At 43.7% G+C, this 26,145-nt stretch overlaps 1 protein-coding gene across 2 annotated transcripts in view; it reads right to left on the bottom strand.

Annotated features, from left to right (window-relative positions):
- Window positions 1-26,145, bottom strand: part of LOC139549170 (protein phosphatase 1 regulatory subunit 37-like) — a 60,201-nt gene that overhangs the window by 17,632 nt on the left and 16,424 nt on the right. For both annotated transcript variants that reach the window (XM_071359333.1, XM_071359332.1), the window contains exon 2: window positions 9,792-9,889. In XM_071359333.1, the coding sequence (XP_071215434.1) occupies window positions 9,792-9,889 (98 nt within the window). The remainder of the gene's footprint in view (window positions 1-9,791; window positions 9,890-26,145) is intronic.

The raw sequence follows: 26,145 nt of genomic DNA, 5'->3' as shown, positions 1-26,145 counted from the left end.
TCCTACTCAGTCATTACTGCTGCAGTGCTTGTTGTAGCGCTGAGTAGAAATAGGAAAAACGCACATTTTTATGGCTTATAAGTGTTGAATACAAAGTATTGACAGTGCAGGGTAAGAAGTAAGTAAAGTATCAACTTTTGCTGTAGCTTTTTTTTGCGCCTGCTACGTTACTGCAGACACAGTTGCCCGAGCCATCTGATTGGCCAGCGGTAGGCGTGGGAAGGCAGAGTTTATACCTTCAAACACATGCAATGGTTCAAAATGGCAATAGTTCCCCTCCCGGGCACAGGGCAGCTGCATCGGGTGCTTCTACCGCCAACAGCCCAATAAATAGGAACAATAAACAGGAACAAGGCTTTATCGTTGAGGTTGTTTTCACAGAAATGTTTGGCAATCGACAATGAATGCGATCAACCAGTTGGTGACCACTGCTCTAGAAAGTTGAGTGAAGTTCAGTCTCGTGCTTCTCTCTGTGGGCTGATATTTCTGTGCGGCAGTCTCGGAGCTACTGGCCAAACACTCAGTTTAGAGGGAACATTGGTCGGAACACTCACCTGGCTGACGCACGGCAGCCATTTCGTGCCAATAAAATGCATGCGTTCAAAGGACAAGGGAAATAGTACCATCTGAAAATGTAGCAGGTTCATGAAACCGGAGCTGGACACATTGTGATTACAGTGCGTTATTGAGGCCTTTGGCAGATATTGCCCTCAGTCACCTCTCTATACACCCCACAAGACTGTTTACGTGACGTGTGTGTGTGTGTCCTCACTCCACAGCAACCAGTTCTATTATGCACAGTTAGTGTCATAATGCTGCTGCATTCAAAGAATTGTATTCCCACTCTAGGGATGAAAACGACACCACTGGAGGGGGGGTGGGGTGGGGCTATTCCAATCCACCCTTCCCCAGCCCACCGACAAAACCCGTCGCCTTTCTTACTAACCCCCCCCCCCCCCCCCCAGCGCTGCACTACACGGCACAGTGAACATGCACTCAATAACCTCACCTCCCCTGCCACCGTTCGCTGGCTGCTCATCAGATAGCCAACGCTGAGTACATTAGCTAAAACAGACCTGTGTCCTCGTATCAAAAGCAAAGTTCACCGGATTGTATTTTCAGGGATGTGACCTACACAACCAAGAACCAAGATTAGAGCCATCCGCTTGTATGTTAATGTCAATACTTAAAAATGCAGATGATAAAATAAAGCCAAGTCTGTTCAAGTTCAGCAGTGATAGATAGCTGAGAATGGATCATGGCTCTGAAGCTCTGCTAGGATCTGACTTTGAGTTGAACATAGCCCAGCCAGAAAGCCATTAGTGTGAGAAACTACAGACGACAGCAGAAAAACAATGACCTTTCAATTTACTCCTTGTTTGTTTTGGAAAACAGTCCAAGGCAAACTGTCCTTCTCTCAGCACATATCAAAGCTGCAGGCTAAAGTTAAATCTAGACGTGGTTTCCTCTATCGTAAATCGCTCCTCTTTCACCCCAGCTGCCAAACTAACCCGGATTCAGATGACCATCCTACCCATGCTAAATTACGGAGACATAATTTATAGATCAGCAGGCAAGGGTGCTCTCGAGCGGCTAGATGTTCTTTACCATTCGGCCATCAGATTTGCCACCAACGCTCCTTATAGGACACATCACTGCACTCTATACTCCTCTGTAAACTGGTCATCTCTGTATACCCGTCGCAAGACCCACTAGTTGAGGCTTATTTACAAAACCCTCTTAGGCCTCACACACCCCTATCGGAGATATCTACTGCAGCCTTCATCCTCCACAGACAACACCCGTTCTGCCAGTCACATTCTGTTAAAGGTCCCCAAAGCACAGACGTCGCTGGGCCGCTCATCTTTTCAGTTCGCTGCAGCTAGCGACTGGAACGAGCTGCAACAAACACTCAAACTGGACTGTTTTATCTCAATCTCTTCATTCAAAGACTCAATCATAGACACTCTTACTGACAGTTGTGGCTGCTATATGTGATGTGTTGTTGTCTCTACCTTCTTGCCCTTTGTGCGGTTGTCTGTGCCCAACAATGTTTGGACCATGTTTTGTCCTGCCACTATGTTGTGTTGCTAGCATGTTGTTATGTTGTGTTGCTGCCTTGCTATGTTGTCGTCTTAGGTCTCTCTTTATGTAGTGTTGTCTCTCTTGTCGTGATGTGTGTTTTGTCCTATATTTATAAAGTATTTATTTTATTTTATCCCAGGCCCCCGTCCCCGCAGGAGGCCTTTTGCCTTTTGGTAGGCCGTCATTGTAAATAAGAATTTGTTCTTAACTGACTTGCCTAGTTAAATAAAAAACGGCTCTCCTGTGAAGTAGTGACCCGTGACATACGCCTAGTTTCCTGAAACAGGTCACATTTTACTGTAAACAAATTGACAACAGACTTTCAGCACGCTTATAGGGAAGGACATTCAACAAGCACGGCACTTACACAAATTACTGATGATTGGCTGAGAGAAATTGATAAAAGTATTGTGAGCTGTTTTGTAAGAGTTCAGTACGGCTTTTTACATTATCGATCATAGTCTTCTGATGGAAAATGATGGCTTTATACTCTCTGCTATATTGTGGATAAAGAGTAACCCGTCTAACAGAACACAGAGGGTGTTCTTTAATGGAAGCCTCTCCAAAATAATCAAGGTAGAATCAAGAATTCCTCAGGGCAGCTGTCTAGGCCCCTTACTTTTTTTCAATCTTGACTAATGCCACGCCACTGACCTTGAGAAAGCCAGTGTGTCTATGTATGTGGATGACTCAACACATCAGCTACTACATCAAGTTGAATCACTGCAACACTTAGAGCTGCAGTTAGTTTCAGAATGGGAGGCAAGGAATAAGTTATAAGTCCTAAATATTTTGGGGAAAATCATCCACTAAACCTCAACTAAATCTTGTGTTGAATAATGTGGAAATTGAGGTGAGGCGACTACACTGCTTGCAGTAACCCTGGATTGTAAACTGTCATGGTCAAAACATTGATTGATACAATAGTAGCTAAGATGGGGAGAAGTCTGTCCATAATAAAGCGCTGCTCTGCTTTTTTAACAACACTATCAACAAGGCAGGTCCTACAGACTCGATTTGTCGCACCTGAACTAATGTTCAGTCGTGTGGTCAGGTGCCACAAAGAGGGTCCTTGGAAAATTACAATTGGCTCAGAACAGGGCAGCTTAGCTGGCCCTTAAATGTACACGGGGAGCTAACAAAAATGTGCATGTAAATCTCATGGCGCAAAGTGGCGGAGAGATTGAGTACATCACTACTTGTTTTTGTAAGAAGTGTGGTTTAAAACAACTAGCACACAGCTCGGACACCCATGCATACCCCACAAGACATGCCACCAAAGGTTTCTTCACAATCCCCAAAACAAGAACAGATTATGGGAGGCGCAAAGTACTACATAGAGCCATGGCTACATGGAACTCTATTCCACATCAGGTAAGTGATGCAAGCAGTAGAATCAGATTTAAAAAACAGAAAAATACACCTTATGGAACAGCGGGGACTATGAAGAGACAAAGGCACAGACACATGATAAGACACACACATACAGTGGGGAGAACAAGTATTTGATACACTGCCGATTTTGCCGATTTTCCTACTTACAAAGCATGTAGAGGTCTGTAATTTTTATCATAGGTACACTTCAACTGTGAGAGACGGAATCTAAAACAAAAATCCCGAAAATCACATTGTATGATTTTTAAGTAATTAATTCGCATTTTATTGCATGACATAAGTATTTGATACATCAGAAAAGCAGAACTTAATATTTGGTACAGAATCCTTTGTTTGCAATTACAGAGATCATACGTTTCCTGTAGTTCTTGACCAGGTTTGCACACACTGCAGCAGGGATTTTGGCCCACTCCTCCATACAGACCTTCTCCAGATCCTTCAGGTTTCGGGGCTGTCGCTGGGCAATACGGACTTTCAGCTCCCTCCAAAGATTTTCTATTGGGTTCAGGTCTGGAGACTGGCTAGGCCACTCCAGGACCTTGAGATACTTCTTACGGAGCCACTCCTTAGTTGCCCTGGCTGTGTGTTTCGGGTCGTTGTCATGCTGGAAGACCCAGCCACGACCCATCATCAATGCTCTTACTGAGGGAAGGAGGTTGTTGGCTAAGATCTCGCAATACATGGCCCCATCCATCCTCCCCTCAATACGGTGCAGTCGTCCTGTCCCCTTTGCAGAAAAGCATCCCCAAAGAATGATGTTTCCACCTCCATGCTTCACGGTTGGGATGGTGTTCTTGGGGTTGTACTCATCCTTCTTCTTCCTCCAAACACGGCGAGTGGAGTTTAGACCAAAAAGCTCTATTTTTGAATCATCAGACCACATGACCTTCTCCCATTCCTCCTCTGGATCATCCAGATGGTCATTGGCAAACTTCAGACGGGCCTGGACATGCGCCTGCTTGAGCAGGGGGACCTTGTGTGCGCTGCAGGATTTTAATCCATGACGGCGTAGTGTGTTACTAATGGTGTTCTTTGAGACTGTGGTCCCAGCTCTCTTCAGGTCATTGACCAGGTCCTGCCGTGTAGTTCTGGGCTGATCCCTCACCTTCCTCATGATCATTGATGCCCCACGAGGTGAGATCTTGCATGGAGCCCCAGACCGAGGGTGATTGACCATCATCTTGAACTTCTTCTATTTTCTTCTATTTTCTAATAATTGCGCCAACAGTTGTTGCCTTCTCACCAAGCTGCTTGCCTATTGTCCTGTAGCCCATCCCAGCCTTGTGCAGGTCTACAATTTTATCCCTGATGTCCTTACACAGCTCTCTGGTCTTGGCCATTGTGGAGAGGTTGGAGTCTGTTTGATTGAGTGTGTGGACAGGTGTCTTTTATACAGGTAACGAGTTCAAACAGGTGCAGTTAATACAGGTAATGAGTGGAGAACAGGAGGGCTTCTTAAAGAAAAACTAACAGGTCTGTGAGAGCCGGAATTCTTACTGGTTGGTAGGTGATCAAATACTTATGTCATGCAATAAAATGCAAATGAATTACTTAAAAATCATACAATGTGATTTTCTGGATTTTTGTTTTAGATTCCGTCTCTCACAGTTGAAGTGTACCTATGATAAAAATTACAGACCTCTACATGCTTTGTAAGTAGGAAAACCTGCAAAATCGGCAGTGTATCAAATACTTGTTCTCCCCACTGTATGTACACATGGATGTTGTATTGTACATATGTGATAGTGGAGTAGTGGCCTGAGGGAACACACTAAACTTATTGGGTAAAGTGTTAGGAAGAGTAATGTCACGTAATATTTTAAATTGTATACAACTCCCTTAATGTTGATGGACCCCAGGAAGAGTAATGGGGATCATTCATGAATACAAACACACCCCTCTGGAGCAAATTAAATAGTAATTGTACCATTACTACAGCTGGTTTAGTCACCTGTCATGAATAAACATAGCCATTAGTGCAATATACTATGTTGCCAGAAGCCTACAGCAGATGCATGTGAATGTGGCTTAGTGTGAGAGGAAAGACGGACCTATTCTGGTCAGTGAGTGTGTGAGCAGCAGACAGTCAAGACACGTGAGACCCACAGGGTCTACTCCGGTACAGATACGTTAATCTGACTGAACACTTTTCTGGAGCTGATGGTGTGTGTCCTTCATTCTGTGTGACCCTCCGTGGCGTTCGGGATTGGCAGGTCCTCCACTCCTACCTGGGGTGATTATATATATATATGTGTGTGTGTGTGTGTGTCTGAGAGGGGTGAGGGAGGAACTATGGAAAGGGAACCCGATACGGCAGTGCACAGGGAATCGACAACAGGAAACAATAGGACTGTGTGGCTGTAGGTATGTCTGTACCTGAATAATGAGTGTGTGTGTAGGCCTACACACTTTAATGAGTCATGAGTATGCCAAAGTGCATATCTATGTCCTTGAGTGAGTGTACATGCGAGTATAGATCTATAGTTGTGTGTGTACAGTATGGGTGTGTGTGACAGAGAGGGAGATTCAATGTCCTTGTGCAGAGGGGGAGCAGTAGAGGCAGAAATGTGACACAGGGCTGCCAAGCATCCAGGCCCTGAGGGCTTTGGTTGGGGCTACTGAGGCTCAGGCATTCCACACACAGCCACCGAATAGGCTAGAGTCCCTTAAACACACAAACTTAATGTAGGTAACCTGTAGGCCCCTGGCCGGACACCACGTGCACAGTACACACTAAATAAAGAGTGCATTTACAGGGAAGGTGGGGGGTCCCACTAAAAACTCCTCTTTCTGGGAAGCCATTTTGTTTGACGGGTCTGTTTATATAGCCGTTTTTTTTCCCTCCAAGGATGACTAAGCAGAAAAACTGTGCCATAGTGGACCAGAGCAGACCAGTAGCCAACACACTGACGACAGTGTATTCACTAGCTGTTAACCCCACAGTGGAAAGTTACACAGGCTATATTTTTCGGCCCGATCAGAAGGCCAGCTAAGCAGTGATGAGTCTTTCCACAAGTGTGCGTGATGTCTCCCCCTCTCTCGCCAATGACTAAACACCGCCTGAGTGGGGTGATGGGAGATTCCCTGAACCTCCGTCACACACACAAACAAGCAAGATAGAGCGAGAAGGCAGATTGAGGCAGATTACGTTTTTTTGCGAGGAATGAGGGCTGCAGAAGGGAAAGACCGGCGACAGTACAAGGGTTGAGAGGGAAGTAAGGGGGAGGCAATTCTTCTACCAGGAACATGCGTGTTTGTACAGTGTGTGTCCCCTGTAGGGCTGGGCAATATATCAAATGAATTCAATTCATTTGAATGTATGTTTCGGCACGATATTTCACATGCCTGTATTGCAAGTTTTTTGGGGGTATTTTTATGTTTTTATGAGCGTTTATGTCCTGTGTTCTCATGTTGTCTTTTTGGTCTCGTCTCGTTCGCTCCCTTCTGTCCTGTGCACCTTCCCATTTACACCAGAGATCTGTATATAATGAAGAGATGCTCATGTCTCCACCAGAACAACGGGAGTCGTTGTCCCAAAAGGCGGGAAAGCAGGCGACAAGCTTAGGTTAAAAATAAGCGCATAGGGATTATTTTGGACAGATTTTGGCGAGTGTGAAACCTCTCGCTTCGCCTCTTTCTCCCACGCCCCTCCCTCTACCACCCACAACAACAAAGATGAGAGCTCACGCCTTCCTCTCTGACAAACGGTTTCAACTCGCTATTTGCATTTGAGGTTTGGTCCAACAGAATCGGTCATATGGACACCGAAACACATGAAGACATTATTTTACTGTAATAGAGAAGAAGTTAAACAGGGTTAGAAAGGTTGTTTTTCAACTCCTCACATTTCAAGCAGAGCAGATACTACTAAAACAGATGTACCAATGAACATTGACTCTGGAAAATGAATGCTCAGTCTGTCGCGAGCGCATTACAGTACCACGTATCTCTAGCAGCATTTTGGTCAAATAAAGATTGTTATACTAGCTGTTTAGTGTTTGTGCAATAAGCACAAAACTATTATATAAAAGGAATTGGCAACTCGTTCTCATTCTGAGAAATAAGGTAGGCCACTTGATTTCAACATGTGAACAAAGTGGACAGGCTAACACGCTGTTCAAACGGTTGGAGACGGACAGAAGGGTGTGTTCATTACTAGTCAACGGTTTTGCCTTGTTAGCTGAATTCAGAGATTGTGAAATATTTGTTTTTATTTAACTTGATCAAGTAATTTAAGAACAAATTCTTATTTACAATGATGGCTTACCCTGGCCAAACCCGGATGCCGCTGGGCCAATTGTGTGCCGCACTATGGTACTCCCAATCATGGCCGGTTGTGATACAGCCTGGAATCGAACCAGGGTCTGTAGTGTAGCCTCTAGCACGGAGATGCAGTGCCTTAGACCGCTGCGCCACTCGGGATCCCCTAACAAAAAGGTCATTTTTAAAGACATACCTGAAAGCCAGATCAGTGACTTTTGCAAAAAAGCAGGTATAAGTATTTTGATAAAATAATTAAATTATTACTGGGTCTTAAGGTTGTAGAAGGCATATATTCAGCCTAGGTATAATTACACGAGCTCTGAATTCAATAGGTTATTGTTGACTTTTTTAAATGCAGGGGATTTGACCTTTTAATTATACAACAAAGCTTATTTAGAGAAAACTTCACAAAAATCGAGATATGGGCGACTCGCCCATAAGTTTGAAAAAAGCTTAAAGCCCTATCGCCCAGCCCTAGTGTCCTGTGTGTGGGCAGTGGCAGAGCAAACTGCAAACATCCGACAGTTATAACATGTCCCTGCACTCCACATCCTGCTACCAGCCTGCCTGTCACTCACCCTTAGTGACTCGTCCATATGAGCTCATCCTCACCCACTGCAGATTCCTACTGTCATCCCACGTGCACACACCCTGAAGCCCATTGTCTTGCTAAGACAAGACACACAACAGAGAAAGACTAACCTGCTCAGGAGGCTTTAGGAAGATACTGTGGGTATTAAAACCCGCCTATACTTCTGCATGCAAGCAAGGGGGGTGTGTATGGACCATCAACAGAAGGCTATTGACCATCAACAGAATGTTGACAGTAGGCTGCTTTAGCATGTGTGTGTGTATGTTTGTACTGTTCAAGGGTGTGTGTTTGAGAATGTGTTTGAATGTCTGTGCGCATGTGTGGGCGTATGCGTGAGTGTGTTAAGGGTGGACGGATGGGTGGCCAGAGTTCTGGGGTTGGTCTTGAGGAGTAAGCACTTCCATAAATACTCACTCAAACTTTCCAATGACATGGCACAGCAGACAGAGACATGCTGGAGTGCGCGGGTCGCTGGGCAGGTAACCGTGGCAACTTACAGTAGGAGGGTCACACACCCTCTTATGCTACTTATGGCTGTGCCTCGGTCTTGCTCTTCATTTCCATCCATCGACACATTACTAATTCCATCTGTGATTGCTCTCTTTACAAGCAAATATCATGGTATCAATACTGCATTGGTTGACCTCTCACATGAACGGAAAGGAAAAAGACTACTGGACAATAAGAATCACAGCGATAAGCCAAGTACAAACAGGCATGGTCCGTGTCATAATCGGTTAACCAATCATGAGCCCTCCCCCTGTTCTGCCCAGTCACTTAAAGGTGAAATAGGCCTTTCACAGGTTTCCCCATTCATTCCTGTTCTGTCGCCAAGACAAAGGAAAGTCTCTGCATAACAGGCTTTCAACTGAACGAACCCAAACAATGCCCACTCATGCATTAACATGTTCATGTAGGCACATTCACAGGCACAAACACGCACACGAGCGAGGCACCGGTATATATATATATATATATATAAAAAATGTTTTAACAGTAGAGGCATTCCCTATCAGATCTCAGGAACTGCTTATTCTTAGGGATTAGAGCACACATGACCTTGCAAACAGAAAAACAAACATCAACAAACAAGAAAGACACAGCACATGAATCCCCCTGCTGCTGTCAGCAAAGCCCAGCTAGCAACATGACAATCCCCATGGTGGGTGTGAGTGAGCTGCCCCAGCAGGGTGGTTTGAGGTCAGGTGATGTTTGATTGGGTGCCAGGAGTGATGAGGGGTGAGAGGGTTCCACTGGTACCAGATTTCGATGAGGTGGTGATGGTGTTGGGGATTTAAAGTCCAGATGTAGGCCTAATCCAGCTCCACGACAAGACTCTAAAGCCAATAAAGCCTGAATGATGCCTCGTGTTTCAGTGCTGTTATTAGGCTACTGAAGTAGTGGCATGGATACTTATTTTTCTATCTATATCTGTGTGCGTTTCATTCAGGTTTACCTGCATCTGTTTGAGCACTTTGGGGATGAGTTTACAGTTGAGTTTCACACAGGCCTGTCTGTAGGCAGAGAGAATCTCATCCACCGTCACATTCTGGGCTGAAAAACAAGTCAGAGCAACAAGGTGAGACACAGGATTACACACACACTACAAACACACACACACACAAGTGGCCTGTTGATGACATCAGTTGGCATCACAGACATTATAGCACAGTACGACTGACAACACAATGACATAACACTCCCATTTTCTAGCTATGTTCTCACCTCTTTATAAAACACTTGCAGCTAAGTTAAAACAGTGAGTTAAAACAGTCCAAAAAATGCAGTGATTTCACACATTGGCTGAGTAAGTCATAAACAAGTGGTATTTTGAGACACAGTAAGTATATGGGATTTGCAATCTCCTTAACAAATGGACAAGGAACAAAGCCAATCGGATCCACTCTCTATAAAATGGCTGGTGTCAGTGTTCAGACTGCATCTGACTCATCAGTGGAGAGAGGGGCACGACATGGAGACCCCCGCAGAACGAGGGAGAGCGCAGTTTGTTGTTTTGGAAAGTCTATTGAAACATTTCTTAATAACTAGCTACCTTTTGTGTTTGGATCCCGCGATGTGGTTAGCATCAGTAGGTGGGACTGCTACTATCTGTCCAGAGATCCTGCCGACCAAGGCTGGGTCTGAGGAGCTGTTTGGCGTAGCAACTAGCCTAGCTGCTAACTAGCTAGCAGGGTTTTCTTGAGGGCTTGAACGCAGCCCACAATGTGGTTCGCTATTGTGGCTGGGACCGCGGATTTTCCTGAGCTTCTGGCTGCTGTTTGTTGTTTTTAATCTTCCCTGCGACATGCCCTGTCTGGAACTGCGTAGAGTAACAGCATAACAAAGTTTGCTACAACGACAAAAACTAAAGCTGGCGGGAGAACCGTTGAGGACAGTGGTGTCGCTCTGTCACAAAAACAAAAACTGTTCTACAAGCAGTTGTTACAACAAGAAAATAACTTCAGGTGTTGTGTCCAAATACTGGTGTAGTCAACTCTGTCTCCTGACCCCTCCTGTCTCAGCCTCCAGTATTTATGCTGCAATAGTTTATGTGTCGGGGGGCTAGGGTCAGTCTGTTATATCTGGAGTACTTCTCCTGTCTTATCCGGTGTCCTGTGTGAATTTAAGTATGCTCTCTCTAATTCTCTCTTTCTTTCTTTCTCTCTCTCGGACGACCTGAGCCCTAGGACCATGTCTCAGGACTACCTGGCATGATGACTCTTTGCTGTCCCCAGTCCACCTGGCCGTGCTGCTGCTTCAGTTTCAACTGTTCTGCCTGCGGCTATGGAACCCTGACCTGTTCACCGGACGTGCTACCTGTCCCAGACCTGCTGTTTTCAACTCTCTAGAGACAGCAGGAGCGGTAGAGATATTCTTAATGATCGGCTATGAAAAGCCAACTGACATTTACTCCTGAGGTGCTGACTTGCTGCACCCTCGACAACTACTGTGATTATTATTATTTGACCATGCTGGTCATCTATGAACATTTGAACATCTTGGCCATGTTCTGTTATAATCTCCACCCGGCACAGCCAGAAGAGGACTGGCCATCCCTCACAGCCTGGTTCCTCTCTAGGTTTCCTAGCCACCGTGCTTCTACACCTGCATTGCTTGCTGTTTGGGGTTTTAGGCTGGGTTTCTGTACAGCACTTTGAGATATCAGCTGATGTAAGAAGGGCTATATAAATACATTTGATTGATTGATTTAGAAATGGTTGAAAGACAAATTCAAATCCATCTTTCATCAAATCAGGTGGCTTATTCATCACAAAACCATTTGATGTTGCCTATTATTTAAATTGATTCCTTCATTGGCAACTTAGGCAGGAAGTGCAAACAATGAACAGTGAGCCATCATACTCAAGCATTAAAAAAACTACTAATGAAAGAAAAGTATTGCAAGTTTAAATTTTGTAAAGTTAGTGTGGGAGAGGTAGCAAAATTATAGTTATCGCTCAATAATGACAAACATCCTGGCATTGAAAACTTAGATGGCAAGCTACTGAGGATGGTAGCTGACTCTATAGCCACTGCTATCTGTCATATCTTTCATCTTAGCCTAGAGGAAAGTCTTTGTCCTCAGGCCAGAGGGAACCCAGTCATTCCACTACCCAAGAGTGTTAGAACCAGCAAAGGCTGCTTTAACAGCAGACCAATCAGCTTGCTGCCAGCTCTTAGCAAAACAATGTTATTTCTCTGTAAACAAATTAACAGACTTCCAGCATGCTTATAGACAAGTCCTCAACATGTACTGCACTGACACAAACTACTGATGATTGGTTGAAATCAATTGATAATAAAAGCCTTTGACATTATTGACGATAACCTGCTGTTGTGAAAATGTATGTGTTATTGCTTTTCAACATCTGCCATATCAGAGCTATCTATCCAATAGAACTCAAAGGGTTTTCCTAAATGGAAGCTTCTTTAATGTCAAACATGCAAAGTGTGGTGTACCTCAGGGCAGCTCTCTAGGCCCTCTACTCTTTTCTATTTTTACCAATAACCTGCCACTGGCATTAAACAAAGCATGTGTGTCCATGTATGCTGATGATTGAACCATATATGCATCAGCAACCACAGCTAATGAAGTCACTGAAACCCTTAACAAAGAGTTGCAGTCTGTTTTGGAATGGGTGGCCAGTAATAAACTGGTCCTGAACATCTCTAAAACTAAGAGCATTGTATTTGGTACAAATCATTCCCTACAATCTAGACCTCAGCAGAATCTAGTACTGAATGGTGTGGCTGTTGAACAAGTTCAGGGTACTAAATGACTTGGTGTTACCTTAGATTGTAAACTGTCATGATCAAAACATATAGATTCAATGGTTGTAAAGATGGGGAGAGGTCTGTACGTAAAGAGATGCTCTGCTTTTATGACACTGCACTTAAAAAAGCATGTCATGCAGGCTCTAGTTTGGTCTTATCTTGATTATTGTCACTCGTGTGGTCGAGTGTTGCAAGGAAAGACCTAGCCCAGAACAGAGCGGCACGTCTTGCTCTTCATTGTAATCAGGGGCTAATATAAATACTATGCATACCAGTCTCTCTTGGCTAAGAGTTGAGGAGAGACTGACTGCAACAATTCTTTTTATAAGAAACAATGTGAAATTCTAAATTCCATAGTCAATTTATACACAGCTCTGACTGACACACACTTACCCCCCAGATAAGCCACCAGAGGCCTTTTCAGTCAGCAAATCCAAAACAAATTCAACAAAGCGTACAGTATTATATAGAACCATTATTGCATGGAATTTCCATCTCATATTTCTCAAATGAACAAAACTGGTTAAAAAAAAAACAGATAAAGTAACACCCCACTAGGCTACCTGGGGCGACAGGTAGCCTAGTGGTTAGAGCGTTGGACTAGTAACCGAAAGGTTGCAAGATCGAATCCCCGAGCTGACAAGGTAAAAATCTGTTGTTCTATCCCTGAAGAAGCGAAGGCAGTTAACCCACTGTTCCTAGGCCGTCATTGAAAATAAGAATGTTCTTAACTGACTTGCATAGTTAAATAAATAAAAAAAATTAAAAAAGGCCACTCCACCATTTTAAATAGACAGCCTACATATCAATACATGCACACAAACTAAGTTTAATTTTTAAATGAATGTAGTTCTGTCCTTCATCAATTAATGTTCTGTATTATGTCACGTTTCATGTTTTGTGTGGACCCCAGGAAGAGTAGCTGCTGCTTTTGCAACTGCTAATGGGGATCCTAATAAAATACCAAATACCCCCCAAGGTGCCTCTGTACTGCCGATTTCTGAAGAGTCCATCGTGTGTGTGTGAGACCGACTGCCACCCAATACCATCTCGCTCAGAGCTAACTCGTCAGATGACTGGGGTGCAGATTTAGCCCCATTGTTTCAGCTCAGAGAGACTAATGAGAGAGATGCAGACAACGGGACAGGGGTAGAGGTGCGCGCGCCCGCGCACACACACACACTGCATAAAAGGTCTGATATTTTGTGCTGCCATCAGCAATTTGGCTACTTACGCTAAAGTGAGACAAATTGTCTCCTCTCTTCCCTTCTCCTTTCTTCCCTTCCCTCCCCCTCTCCTTTCCTCCCCACCCTTCATTTGACTCCCGCCTTTTCCTTCTAACCCAGCCCCACTCCTGAGTGACAGGCCAGTCATCCCTAGCCCGGGTGCCAGTCAGTCTCCTGCCAAATCCTAATGGAATTTATGTTTAGCTTGCCAATGAATAGCGCAAAAGCACAAACAGACATGGGACCAGGCTAAGGACCGTGTAAGACGGTGAACGTTGAAGATACAAATGCAATGCACACAGACTCCGCGCGGTTTGACTCCATACAGTATGGTTCAACCACAGACATTCAGGCGCTGCAGTGGCATTTTCATAGTGTGGGATCTTAACACATCAAGTTTTTTTATATGAATCCACAACAAAGATAACACTGTGTCCTAGTGGCTTCTAGGAAACCTGAGGCTTTAGTCATTCTAACCCATTCATGGTCAAGTGACCATGTAATAATAGCAATGAGTCGCCAGGGAATATCCCACAATTAGGCTTACTGTGTCTACATGTGTGTGCTTAAGAGAGAGAGAGATCATGTGTGCGAACATGTTAGTGTGTGTGTCCATGTGCATATGCACAGGGTGTAGGCCTGTGTGTGTAGGTGTGCCTAACAGATGTTAGTCTGTACAGTGCACAGCGCGAGAATGAGAGGGTGTGTGTGTGTGTGTGTAAGTGATCTGCTAGAGTTGAGTTAAGTTTGAGTTTAGTTTATTTTTACAGGGACAGTGCACATTAATCAACGTTTCAGTAAAAGTGCCGGTTTTAGCCAGCCGGCTAATTTTCAACCGCAGTCCCTGGGCAGGTTATTAAAAACAATTACAATATAGACAATCATTGAGCAGTGAGCACACGCAGAGCAACATAGGACAAGCAAGACATAGCATACAGACAGAGCAACATAGGACAAGCAAGACGTAGCATACAGACAGAGCAACATAGAGCAAAAAGCAGCAAGACAAAATTCATAAAAGCAACAAAGTGTTTCCACACCTCACAAGCAACAGACAGTGGGAGTCACATACTGTGGCTTTGTCTGTCTGCAGTAGAGACAACTATTCAGTGTTCACACACACGGCTGTCTGATCTGCTCCAATCACATCAGTCTCTTGTGAGGTCTCCTCAAACTAACAGAGATCGAGCATCTCGAGCACCCCTCACATTAAGACCATTCCTTCGCCACCAACGTCACACCCAAAAACATTCAACCTCAACATAGAACATATCGCTTACATTCTACCAAGTGTAGCCAAGTGAGACTCGAACTGAGGTACATGTCAGCTCGTGTCAACACTGTGTGTGTGTGTGTGTGTGTGTGTATGCTTATGTGTAAAACGTGTCCTTGGAAAAGAATTGGGTCGAGCTTGCAGTGTTGTTGTAGAGCAAGAGTGAGCGTAAACACTTTCCGGAGGGGGGGATAGAGAGACGTGAGGTGCAGGAAGGGAGCATCATTCCCACAGCCCAGAGGTGGAGAAACTCCCCTGGTTCTCACAGCATGCACACACATACAACATTCGGGAATATTCATGATCACTTTGTTACCTACTCTCAGTACAGTAGAGCGCTAGGCCTCAGCATGTAAGGAACTAGAGTTGGAGTGGGAGAGTGTTCTGTTGACAAGCCAGGTGCACACTGTGTACCATATAGCTGCCTAGCCGGGTACAGCTCAAGGTAAACAGAAGCAGGGACTTGCAATACAAGCTACAGGGCCATAAAGTCTGGGCTGCTCCCCTCCCCCCAGTAATCTGTGGGTTTTACTGCAACAGCACTAATTCACCTTTAAGCACCACAAACCCTACTGTATGGAGAGGGGGGGGGGGGGGGGGGGGCTGTATCACACAATCCCTGGGTCTAAACTAGACTTCTAAAACCAACATACAGTTTGAAAGGGAGATGCTGTCTGTCTGAGCTCTGAGGACAAGCCAAACTGTGCCAAACACACCATTTTATCCCTCCTTAAATGACAAAAATGTGCAGGCAGCAGGCACAAACCAACACGTACTGTGACTAGGATTATCTATAGCCGACATCAATAACCTGTTTGTACGGCACCTGGCTGCACAAAGGCCAGGGAAAAAACGAACCTGTGGGGTTCATTGGCACCGTTGTGAAATAAGTTAATCGACAAAAGAAATTGGATGACAATCGATTTTCTTTCGCATTCCTTTTCTTTGTTCGGCAGATTTGTTTGTTTGTTGTTTAAATGTATCCCATCAGGAACAATGTAGCCTAAAACCTTCACCACAAATGCAGGTATTTGAGCCATTGAACCATATTTGATGAGCTCAAGCAAATGTTCAACAGACATGTTATAAACAATGACAGTATTCACCTCAGTGGTGAGCTGGTGGCCAGGCGAGGCATGGACAAAACCTGTACAGTCAGTCTCTGGGGCTGCTATTACAACACTACTGTAGGTATTGGCCAGCCTTCATTAAGCCGCCATGGAATGCACAAGTTCTCAAGTGCTGCTGCAGAGCCTCCGCTCCCAGCTCCTGAGCTTAGCTTGCTGATTCCTAATCAATAGGCCGACAACACGAAAAATGAACACTAGAAAAGCCTGGCCTTGAAAGTATTCACACCCCGCGAGCAATTGACAAATATTTTGGACATCAACACTAACAGTCTTAAAAAAAATACATTTCATATATGCCATTGTAAAAATAATCATTTGGTTGTGTTTACTAATGTATTTCAAAGAACATAATAGCATTTATTAGTTTATGTACAGTGCCTTCAGAAAGTATTCACACCCCTCGACTTTTTCCACATTTCATTGTTATGAATGGGATTAAAATGGATTATTTTTGTAGATTTTTTTTAAAGATTCATGAAAAATAACACACTAATATATCTTAATTAGATAAGTAATCAACCCCCTGAGTCAATACATCAGAATCACATTTGGCAGCAATTACAGCTGTGAGTCTTTCTGGGTAAGTCTAAGAGCTTTGCACATCTGGGGCCTCATTTATCAATCACGCGTAGGCACGAATCTGTGCGTAAACCATGCTTGGAATCATTTCCACTCAAGGTGTGAGATGTATCAATATGAACACGTTTGCTTGAGAGTGAGCGTAAGGGTATGCACAGCCATGACCATGAGTACGCAGTGCCAAGTGGTGGAATAAGGGAACTGCTTGTCAAGACGTGGAATGGGGAAAATATGTTGAACATTTGTGAAATTGTGAGAGTAATAAAACATTTTTTGATTTCATTGTGAATTCATGGAACATATAGTGATATCGTATAATTTGTCCACATCAGTGCATATAAAGTACAGTCATTTGTTGAATTAGAGTCATGTGTGAAAGTGAAACCTTTCTTGTTGGATGATTTGGCACATTGTGCACTTAGCAGAGAGCGTGTTTCTAGAGACAGGTGGGACTTTTTTTGTGCAGAAAGTACAGATTGGTTTTGGGAAACGATATCTGATGAGCCAACCTTAAGATTTTTGCGAGGATGAAAGACCTACTTCAGAAAGGCAAACATGCCATTCCGGTGCTATCCACCCTTGGGTGTTTGGCAACATGCACTTTTCAGCTGGAACTTGCCGATCAGAATCTCTCAGCCCCCAATGAGCCAATGTTTTGGAGGCAATCAGGAGGAAATCAATATCATAACATTTTTATACACCATCGCAAGAGGGGTTTCTTTGCCATCAATGGGTTCACAAATACAAACGGACCAATAGACTGCACCCACATCGCCATAAAAGCACCAACCCAAAACGAGTTCAACCATGTGAACAGAACAGTGTGGAAGTGACAGGTTATGTGACGTGCAAAAGATGCTGCTGAATGTGCTGGCAAGGTGGCCTGGTGGAACGCACGACTCGTTCATTCTGCAGAACAGCAATGTTGGCCTATATGCCTCCAGGAGGGAGCTGTTGAGGATGGATGGTCCTCAATCAAACATTTTTTTTTACTGGTCAAGCCACAACTGAGCGAATCAAATAAAACATTTTGGTTGTACTCGTCTCATCCTCTGACAATAGCACCTCTATTTCAGTCTTTGAAAAGTTAGTTTTTTCTCGATACGCTTTTTTGTTTGCGCCGATGTATCTTACGGTACGGCGTTTTATATTCCCCACGGGTTTTAAAGGGATAATTTTGAAATGCAAATAGCAAAGGTCGTGCACGAGCACCGACGCTGAGAACCATTGGTATTTATCAATAGGTATCTCCTACCGGTGTGCGTATGACTCTTGTGGGATTGTCTGATAAATCACACTTTTTCTGTGCGTACGAACATACTAAGTCGCAATCGCACGTAGTATTTTACAATAGTTTATATACAATATTGATAAACGCCCACTCATTTTTAAACTGTCAAGTTGTTTTTGAATCTGCCAGATTCCAGCCTTGCTGAAGCACCCCCAGATCATCTCCGATCCTCCGCCAAATTTCACAGTGGGTGCGAGACACTATGGCTTGTAGGCCTCTCCAGGTCTCGCACCCACTGTGACATTTGGTGGAGGATTGGAGATGATCTGGGGGTGCTTCAGCAAGGCTGGAATCAGGCAGATTTGTCTTTGTGAAGGACGCATGAATCAAGCCACGTACAAGGTTGTCCTGGAAGAAAACCTGCTTCCTTCTGCTCTGACAATGTTCTCCAACTCTGAGGAGTGGTTTTTCGAGCAGGACAAAGCTCCATGCCACACAGCCAGGTCAATCAAGGTGTGGATGGAGGACCACCAGATCAAGACCCTGTCATGGCCAGCCCAATCTCCAGACCTGAACCCGATTGAAAACCTCTGGAATGTGATCAAGAGGAAGCTGGATGGTCACAAGCCATCAAACAAAGCCGAGCTGCTTGAATTTGTGCGCCAGGAGCGGCATAAAGTCACCCAACATCAACATGAAAGACTGATGGAGAGCATGCCAAGACGCATGAAAGCTGTGATTGAAAATCAGGGTTATTCCACCAGATATTGATTTCTGAACTATTCCTAAGTTAAAACATTAGTACTGTGTTATTTAAAAATGAATATGAACTTATTTTCGTTGCATTATTCGAGGTCTGACAACACTGGATCTTTTTTGTTATTTTGACCAGTTGTCATTTTCTGCAAATAAATGCTCTAAATTACAATATTTTTATTTGGAATTTAGGAGAAATGTTGTCAGTAATTTATAGAATAAAACAAAAATGTTCATTTTGCCCAAACACATACCTATAAATAGTAAAACCAGAGAAACTGATAATTTTGCAGGGGTCTCTTAATTTTTCCAGAGCTGTATGTTTGAAATCTATTTATTCTGAACAGTCTTTTCACTCTGTCAGTTAGGTTAGTATCGTGGAGTAACTATAATGTTGTTGATCCATCCTCAGCTCAAAGGGATATTCAATATTGGTTTTTTTTTTTTTTTTACCCATCTACCAATAGGTTCCCATCTTTGGTAGGCATTGGAAAATCTCCCTGGTCTTTGTGGTAGAATCTGTGTTTGAAATGCAACTCAGCTCAACTGAGGCACCTTACAGATAATTGTATGCGTTGGGTACAGAGATGAGGTAGTCATTCAAAAATCATGTTAAAACACTTATTGCACACAGTGAGTCCATGCAACTTAAGTGACTAGTTAAGCACAGTTTTACTCCTGAACATATTTAGGCTTGCCATAACAAAGGGGTTGAATACTTGACTCAAGACATTTGAATTGTCATTTATATTTAATTTGTAACATTTTCTAAAAACATATTTCCACTTTGACATTATGGGGTATTGTGTAGGCCAGTGACAAAACAAAATCACAACTTAATCCATTTAAAATTCAGGCTATAACACAACAAAAATTTGGAAAAAGTCAAGGCACTTTACACCATCAGAGACATTGCACCATCACTACACTGTCTATCCTGCAACACACTGTAGGCCTATATGGCAGTGTACAGAGGTAAATGAGAGAAACCGGATAGGGGAACGAGGCAGGATGGGAGTAAAGAAAAACGCTATTGGCCACTGCATCACGGAGAGGACAGGACTGAACGAGAGTCAGTGAGGCAGGTAAGGTAGAAAGAGATGATTGGGAAGGAAGGAGCGAAGGACGGGAGTAAAGAAAAGACGTGGATGGAGATCGAGGAGCTCTGCTAAACTCTGACAGCACTGCTGACAGCACAGAACTCAGCGGGAGAAAAACAGGGGGGAGGAGCGAGCCAAAAGGTGGAAGGAGAACAAAGAGGGTAAGCAGATATGTGGCAGTGAGACAGGGGTGAAGAATGGAGGGAATACAGGCAGGCCACTGAGAAAGAGGAGCGTAGAAGAAAAAGGCAATGCACTGAGGGTGCGGCATAGAATTAGCCTAGTAAGTGTTAGACACTTGGCCCTGCTCCCTTTGCACTAGCTAGCCAGGTTGGTAGCACTAGAACGAAAGCACAGGCCAAAAGGGAGTACAGTCTCCTAAGATTTTTTTGTAAAAAATATGAGTCTTCAACAAGCGCAGGAAAATTTGGCTTGACATATGAAGAGGACTCAAACAATTAGAAGCCATTAAAGTGAGCCCTGGTGAAACAGGCAGAACCTGCTCGCTTCTCCTGGGGCCTGAACGGAGAGGAGCAATCCCTATTGAGTTACTGGTCTGGGTAGGGCAGCAGGGAAGGGGCCAGTCTAAATACAATGCTCTGGGCCAGTCTATGTGGGCATTTTATATTGTGCAGTAGTTGTTATCTACTCAGAAACCTACACCGCCTTCGGAAAGATTTCATACCCCTTGACTTATTCCACATTCATTCTGTTACAGCCTGAATTCAAAATGGAATAAACTGATTCTCTTACTCACCCATCTACACACAATGCCTCATAATGACAAAGTGAAAACATGTATATATTTTTTTTTTAAGTATTCACAACCTTGAGTCAATGCGTTAGAAACACCTTTGGCAGCGACTACAGCTGTGAGTCTTTCTGGGCAAGTCTATGAGCTTTGCACACCTGAATTGTACATTATTCTTTTAAATATTCTTCAAGCTCTGTTAATCTGGTTGTAGATCATTGCCAGACAGCCATTAAGTCTTGCCATAGATTTAAGTCAAAACTAACTTGGTCACTCAGGAACATTCACTGTCTTCTTGGTAAGCAACTCCAGTGTAGATTTGGCTTTGTGTTTTAGGTTACTGTCCTACTGAAAGGTTAATTTGTCCCCCAGTGTCTGTTGGAAAGCAGACAAAGAGGTTTTCCTCTAGGATTTTCCCTGTGCTTAGCTCCATAAAATGTTTTATGGTCCATGCCAATGATAAGCATACCCATAACATGATGCAGCCACCACCATGTTTGACAATATGAAGAGTGGTACTCAGTGTTGTGTTTGCCCCAAACCCAACGCTTCGTATTTAGGACAAAAAGATAATTGCTTTGCCACATTTTTAGCAGTTTTACTTTAGTTCCTTCTTCCAAACAGGGATGCATGTTTTGGAATATTTGTATTCTGTACAGGCATCCTTCACACTCTGTCATTTAGGTTAGTGTAGTAACTACTATGTTGTTGATCCATCCTCAGTTTTCTCCAATCACAGCCTGGGGAGGCAGGTAATCTAGTGGTTAGAGCGTTGGACTATTAACCGAAAGGTTGCAAGATCAAATCCCTGAGCTGACAAGGTAAAAATCTGTCGTTCTGCCCCTGAACAAGGCGGTTAACCCACTGTTCCTAGGCCGTCATTGAAAATAAGAATTTGTTAACTGACTAGCTAAATAAAGATTTTAAAAAAAATGTTTAACCATTGGCCTCATTGGTGAAATCCCTCAGCGGTTACCTTTCTCTCTGGCAACGGAGTTAGGAAAGACACCTGTATCTTTGGATGGTGTATCAATACACCCAGTCACTACAAAGTGTAATTAATAACTTCACCATTCTCAAAGGGATATTCAATGTCTGCTTTGTTTTATTTTTACCCAGCTACCAAAAGGTGCCCATCTTTGCGAGGCATCGGAAAACCTCCCTGGTCTTTGTGGTTAAATCTGTGCTTGAAATCCACTGCTCAACTGAGGGACCTTACAGATAATTGTTTGTGTGGGGTACAGAGATGAGATAGTCAATCAAAAATCTTGAGTGAATCTATGCAACTTTTTATGTGACTTGTTATGCTACTTTTTGCTGAACATATTTAGGCTTGCCATCACAAAGGGGTTGAATACTTATCAACTCAAGACATTTCAGCTTTTCATTTTTTATTAATTTGTAAAAATGTCTAAAAACATAATTCCACTTTGACATTATGGGGTATTGTGTGTAGACCAGTGACAAAATCTCAATTTAATCCATTTTAAATTCAGGCTGTAACAAAAAGTGGAAAAAGTCAAGGGGTGTGTATACTTTTTGAAGGCACTGTAACGGTCATTTAAATCAGTCTAAACAAATCTGACTTTTAAGCTGACAGGAATGCCTCCTTTTACCTCTAGATACAGTCTACATTGTGCCACGAGAGATTCTGGTTCGAGTCCAGGCTCACAATTGGCCCAGCGTCGTCCGGGTTAGGGGAGGGTTTGGCTGGCAAGGATGTCCTTGTCCCATCGGGAAACAAAAACAAACAAAAATCCATGGCGGACCGGGCGCAGTGCACGCTGACACAGTCGTCAGGTGCACGGTGTTTCCTCCGACACATTGGTGCGGCTGGCTTCCGAGTTAAGTGGGCACTGTGTCAAGAAGCAGTGCGGCTTGGTTGGGTGGTGTTTCGGAGGACGCACAGCTCTCGACCTTCGCCTCTCCCGACTCCGTACGTGAGTTGCAGCGATTTATTTTGAATTTTTAAACAGCCTACAGTTCTTGATTGAATATTATACGTAGTATTAGGTGTATGTTTACGCTACTACCGCTTTGGAGGGTTTACTATGCACAGCCAATGCAAAACAAGCTAGAGGCAGCCTTCTAAATGAATCCAGGTGCAGTCTGACACGCATGGAGAAGTTGTCAATCTCCCTCCTTTCCTCCTCTCTTGGTGACACGGAACAAAGTGCAAACACACACTCGCCAACGGTGCCGTGCATTTTCCCTTCACCACATTGGCTGGGAGGAGCAGAGAGCAGAGTGTGGAGACACTTATCAGTGCTGAGGGGGACTGTCTGGGTTAGAGAGGGAAAGCAGTCGGTGCCATAGAATTTGATTGAGTAGATTAAAAGCAAACGTTCTGTGGTAGGGTGGACCGGCTGTGTCCATGTTTAAACGTTTGTTCATCAACACCTGTTAGAATTCTGTGCCGAGTCTCAGTTTTTGACATGTGGAGCAATGCTTTTCTATTGCGTGGACGGTGACATCTCCTGTAGATTTTAGAGCCATGTCCATTCTACTCATTCCAACTCTATGCTGGCCACAGTGTATGTGAAGGGACTGGGACCAGGTGTCCCACCCTGTCTGCACTAGCTAGAGCATCCAAGTCATCTGCGGACCGCATGTGGGACTGGGACTTCAGAGGATAGGGCTGTCTTCACTTCAAAACGGGAGGGAGAAGAAAGGAGGAGAGAGAGTGGAGGCACGACTGAATGCTGCTTTGAAGATAACAGCATATTACTTCTGACGTGCTATGGTAAATAATCTCTTCTGAAAGATAACTATGATCTCGGTTGTCAATTAAAATTACCGTTCTGCAATGACCGACAAATTAGCATGGAAGAGAAAGCATGAAAGTTTGACTGACTTATAGTCAGGGCACAATGGAAAGTGAAAGTCACCTGAGCTAATCATTTGTGGCTGAAGGGTGAACACTGATTGTGACTCAGGGTGTTGATGACATGGTGAGATTGAGACATGCTGGGCCATGCCAATAGACATGGTGGTCTAACGATCAGGGTTGACAAAGGATGAAAAGGAGACGAGGAGAGAGAGTAGAGCTAGGCACACCTGATGAGGAACTGCACTTGTCACTGAGAAAATCCATGCAACACTGCTGCATGCAACATCACAGGCTCTTTAATAGACACTCCATTTCATTCTGTGACCTGTATCGATCAGCCCCCACATTGAGGGGACAAGGAGGAATAGAAATGGCAAAGCAGCCATTTTGTAAAGTTGAGAGGTCACCAGGACTGGGCGTAGGGTTCAGATGGAATAGACAGGAGCACTGGGCCTGGTGAAACAGTCAGTCAGCCAGCCAGCAGTCACAGGCCACTGACTGTGTGGAATGAGGAGGGGAGCCCTTTGGACGAGCCTCCAGGAGGGACGAGGCCGGGACTGGAACTGACGCCTACTTAACTAAGTGTTAAGACAGTCGTAAATAGAGCCCTGCTCCCCGGTCCTCATCCCTGCCATTTCACACCACCATGCTGCACAGGGTGGCAGCAGCGTCATTCACACATGACAGCTGACGCTGGTCACAGGGGGAGAGGAACGCATGGTCCATGCCAGAGAACAACCTATGCTACAGGTCAGAGCCATACTGACAGTGCCCTGGATGGATGCCTGCTAGGTAGGGCTGTCCACGACAAAATCTTGGTTGACCTAGTCGTCTGTTCTTTCAACCATTCCCCCCCCCCTATATAGACACACCCTGTGTTTTTCAATAAAAACAACTATATGTAGGCTACTGAGCTTGTTTGATGCATTAACTTCTTATGTCTGCAGGGGCAGTATTAAGTAGCACAGAGGTGCCCAGAGTAAACGGCCTGCTCCTCAGTCATAGTTGCTAATATATGCATATTATTATTAGTATTGGATAGAAAACACTCTGAAGTTTCTAAAACTGTTTGAATTATGTCTGCAAGTATAACAGAACTCATATGGCAGGCAAAAACCTGAGAAAAAAATCCAAACAGGAAGTGGAAATTCTGAGGCTGGTCGATTCTCAACCAAGATCCCATTGAAATCACAGCGAGATATGGATGAGTTTGCACTTCCTACGGCGTCCACTAGATGTCAACAGTCTGTAGAACCTTGTCTGATGCCTCTACTGTGAAGGGGGGCTGAATGAGAGGGGAATTAGTCAGGTCTGCCATGACCTGACCATGCTTTGACCATGCGCGTTCACATGAGAGGGAGCTCTGTTCCATCGTTCATCTGAAGTCAATATAATTCTCCGGTTGGAACGTTATTCAAGATTTATGTTAAAAACATTATAAAGATTGATTCAATACATCGTTTGACATGTTTCTACGGACTGTTACGGAACTTTTGGACATTTCGTCAGGTTTTAGTGAACACGCTTCCCTGACGTTGGATTTGTTTACCAAACACGCTACAAAAATAGCTATTTGGACATAAATGGACATTACCGAAAAAAAAGAATTTCTTGTGGGAGTCCTGGGAGTGCATTCCGACGAAGCTCAGCAAAGGTCAGTGAAGATTTATAATGCTTTTTATGAGTTTTGCACAATTTGGCGGGTAACTGTATGGCTTGCTTTTGTGGCTGAACACTGTCTTCAGATTATTGAATATTGTGTTTTGCCGTAAAGCTTTTTGAAATCTGACACAGCGGTTCCATTAAGAACAAGTGTATCTTTAATTCTATGTAAAACATGTATCTTTCATCAAAGTTTATGATGAGTATTTCTGTTATTTGACGTGGCTCTCTGCAATTTCTCTGGATATTTGGGAGGCATTTCTGAACATGGCGCCAATGTAAACTGAGGTTTTTGGATATAAATATGAACTTAATCGAACAAGACATATATGTATTGTGTAACATGAAGTCCTATGAGTGTCATCTGATGAAGATCATCAAAGGTTAGTGATTAATTTTATCTCTATTTCTGCTTTTTGTGACTCCTCTCTTTGGCTGGAAAAATGGCAGAATTTTTCTGTGAGTTGGTGGTGACCTAACATAATCGTTTGTGGTGCTTTCGCTGAAAAGCCTATTTGAAATCAGAGACTTTGGTGGGATTAACAACAAGATTACCTTTAAAATGGTATAAGATACATGTATGTTTGAGGAATTTTAATTATGAGATTTCTGTTGTTTGAATTTGGCGCCCTGCACTTTCACTGGCTGTTGTCATATCATCCCGTTAACGGGATTGCAGCCATAAGAAGTTAATTAAGCACACTGTGATTAATGAATGAAAACAAATGATTCAAGAGGGAGCCAGAGATCAATTAAAAAAACATGTTCATGACCCTCTGCTGCTGCTGGCCTTCGCAGATTCTGCCGTTAAGCTCCTGAAGTTGCCGGTAATAGGCTAAACCAAGGTTCGGCAACCTTTTCCATTTGGAGTAACAATTTATTTTACCATTTTTACCGACCTGCATGCCAGTTAGGATTTTCATATGCACATTTTCATGGAACAGTTCAATTTAATCAAAACATAGTCATACCTCAAAATCATCATGTGATTAATCAC

Source organism: Salvelinus alpinus, chromosome 22 (genome assembly GCF_045679555.1).
Source record: "Salvelinus alpinus chromosome 22, SLU_Salpinus.1, whole genome shotgun sequence".
Classification (NCBI taxonomy): domain Eukaryota; kingdom Metazoa; phylum Chordata; class Actinopteri; order Salmoniformes; family Salmonidae; genus Salvelinus; species Salvelinus alpinus.
The sequence above is the reverse complement of the archived record's forward strand: the minus strand, read 5'-3'. Positions and strand labels throughout refer to the sequence as shown.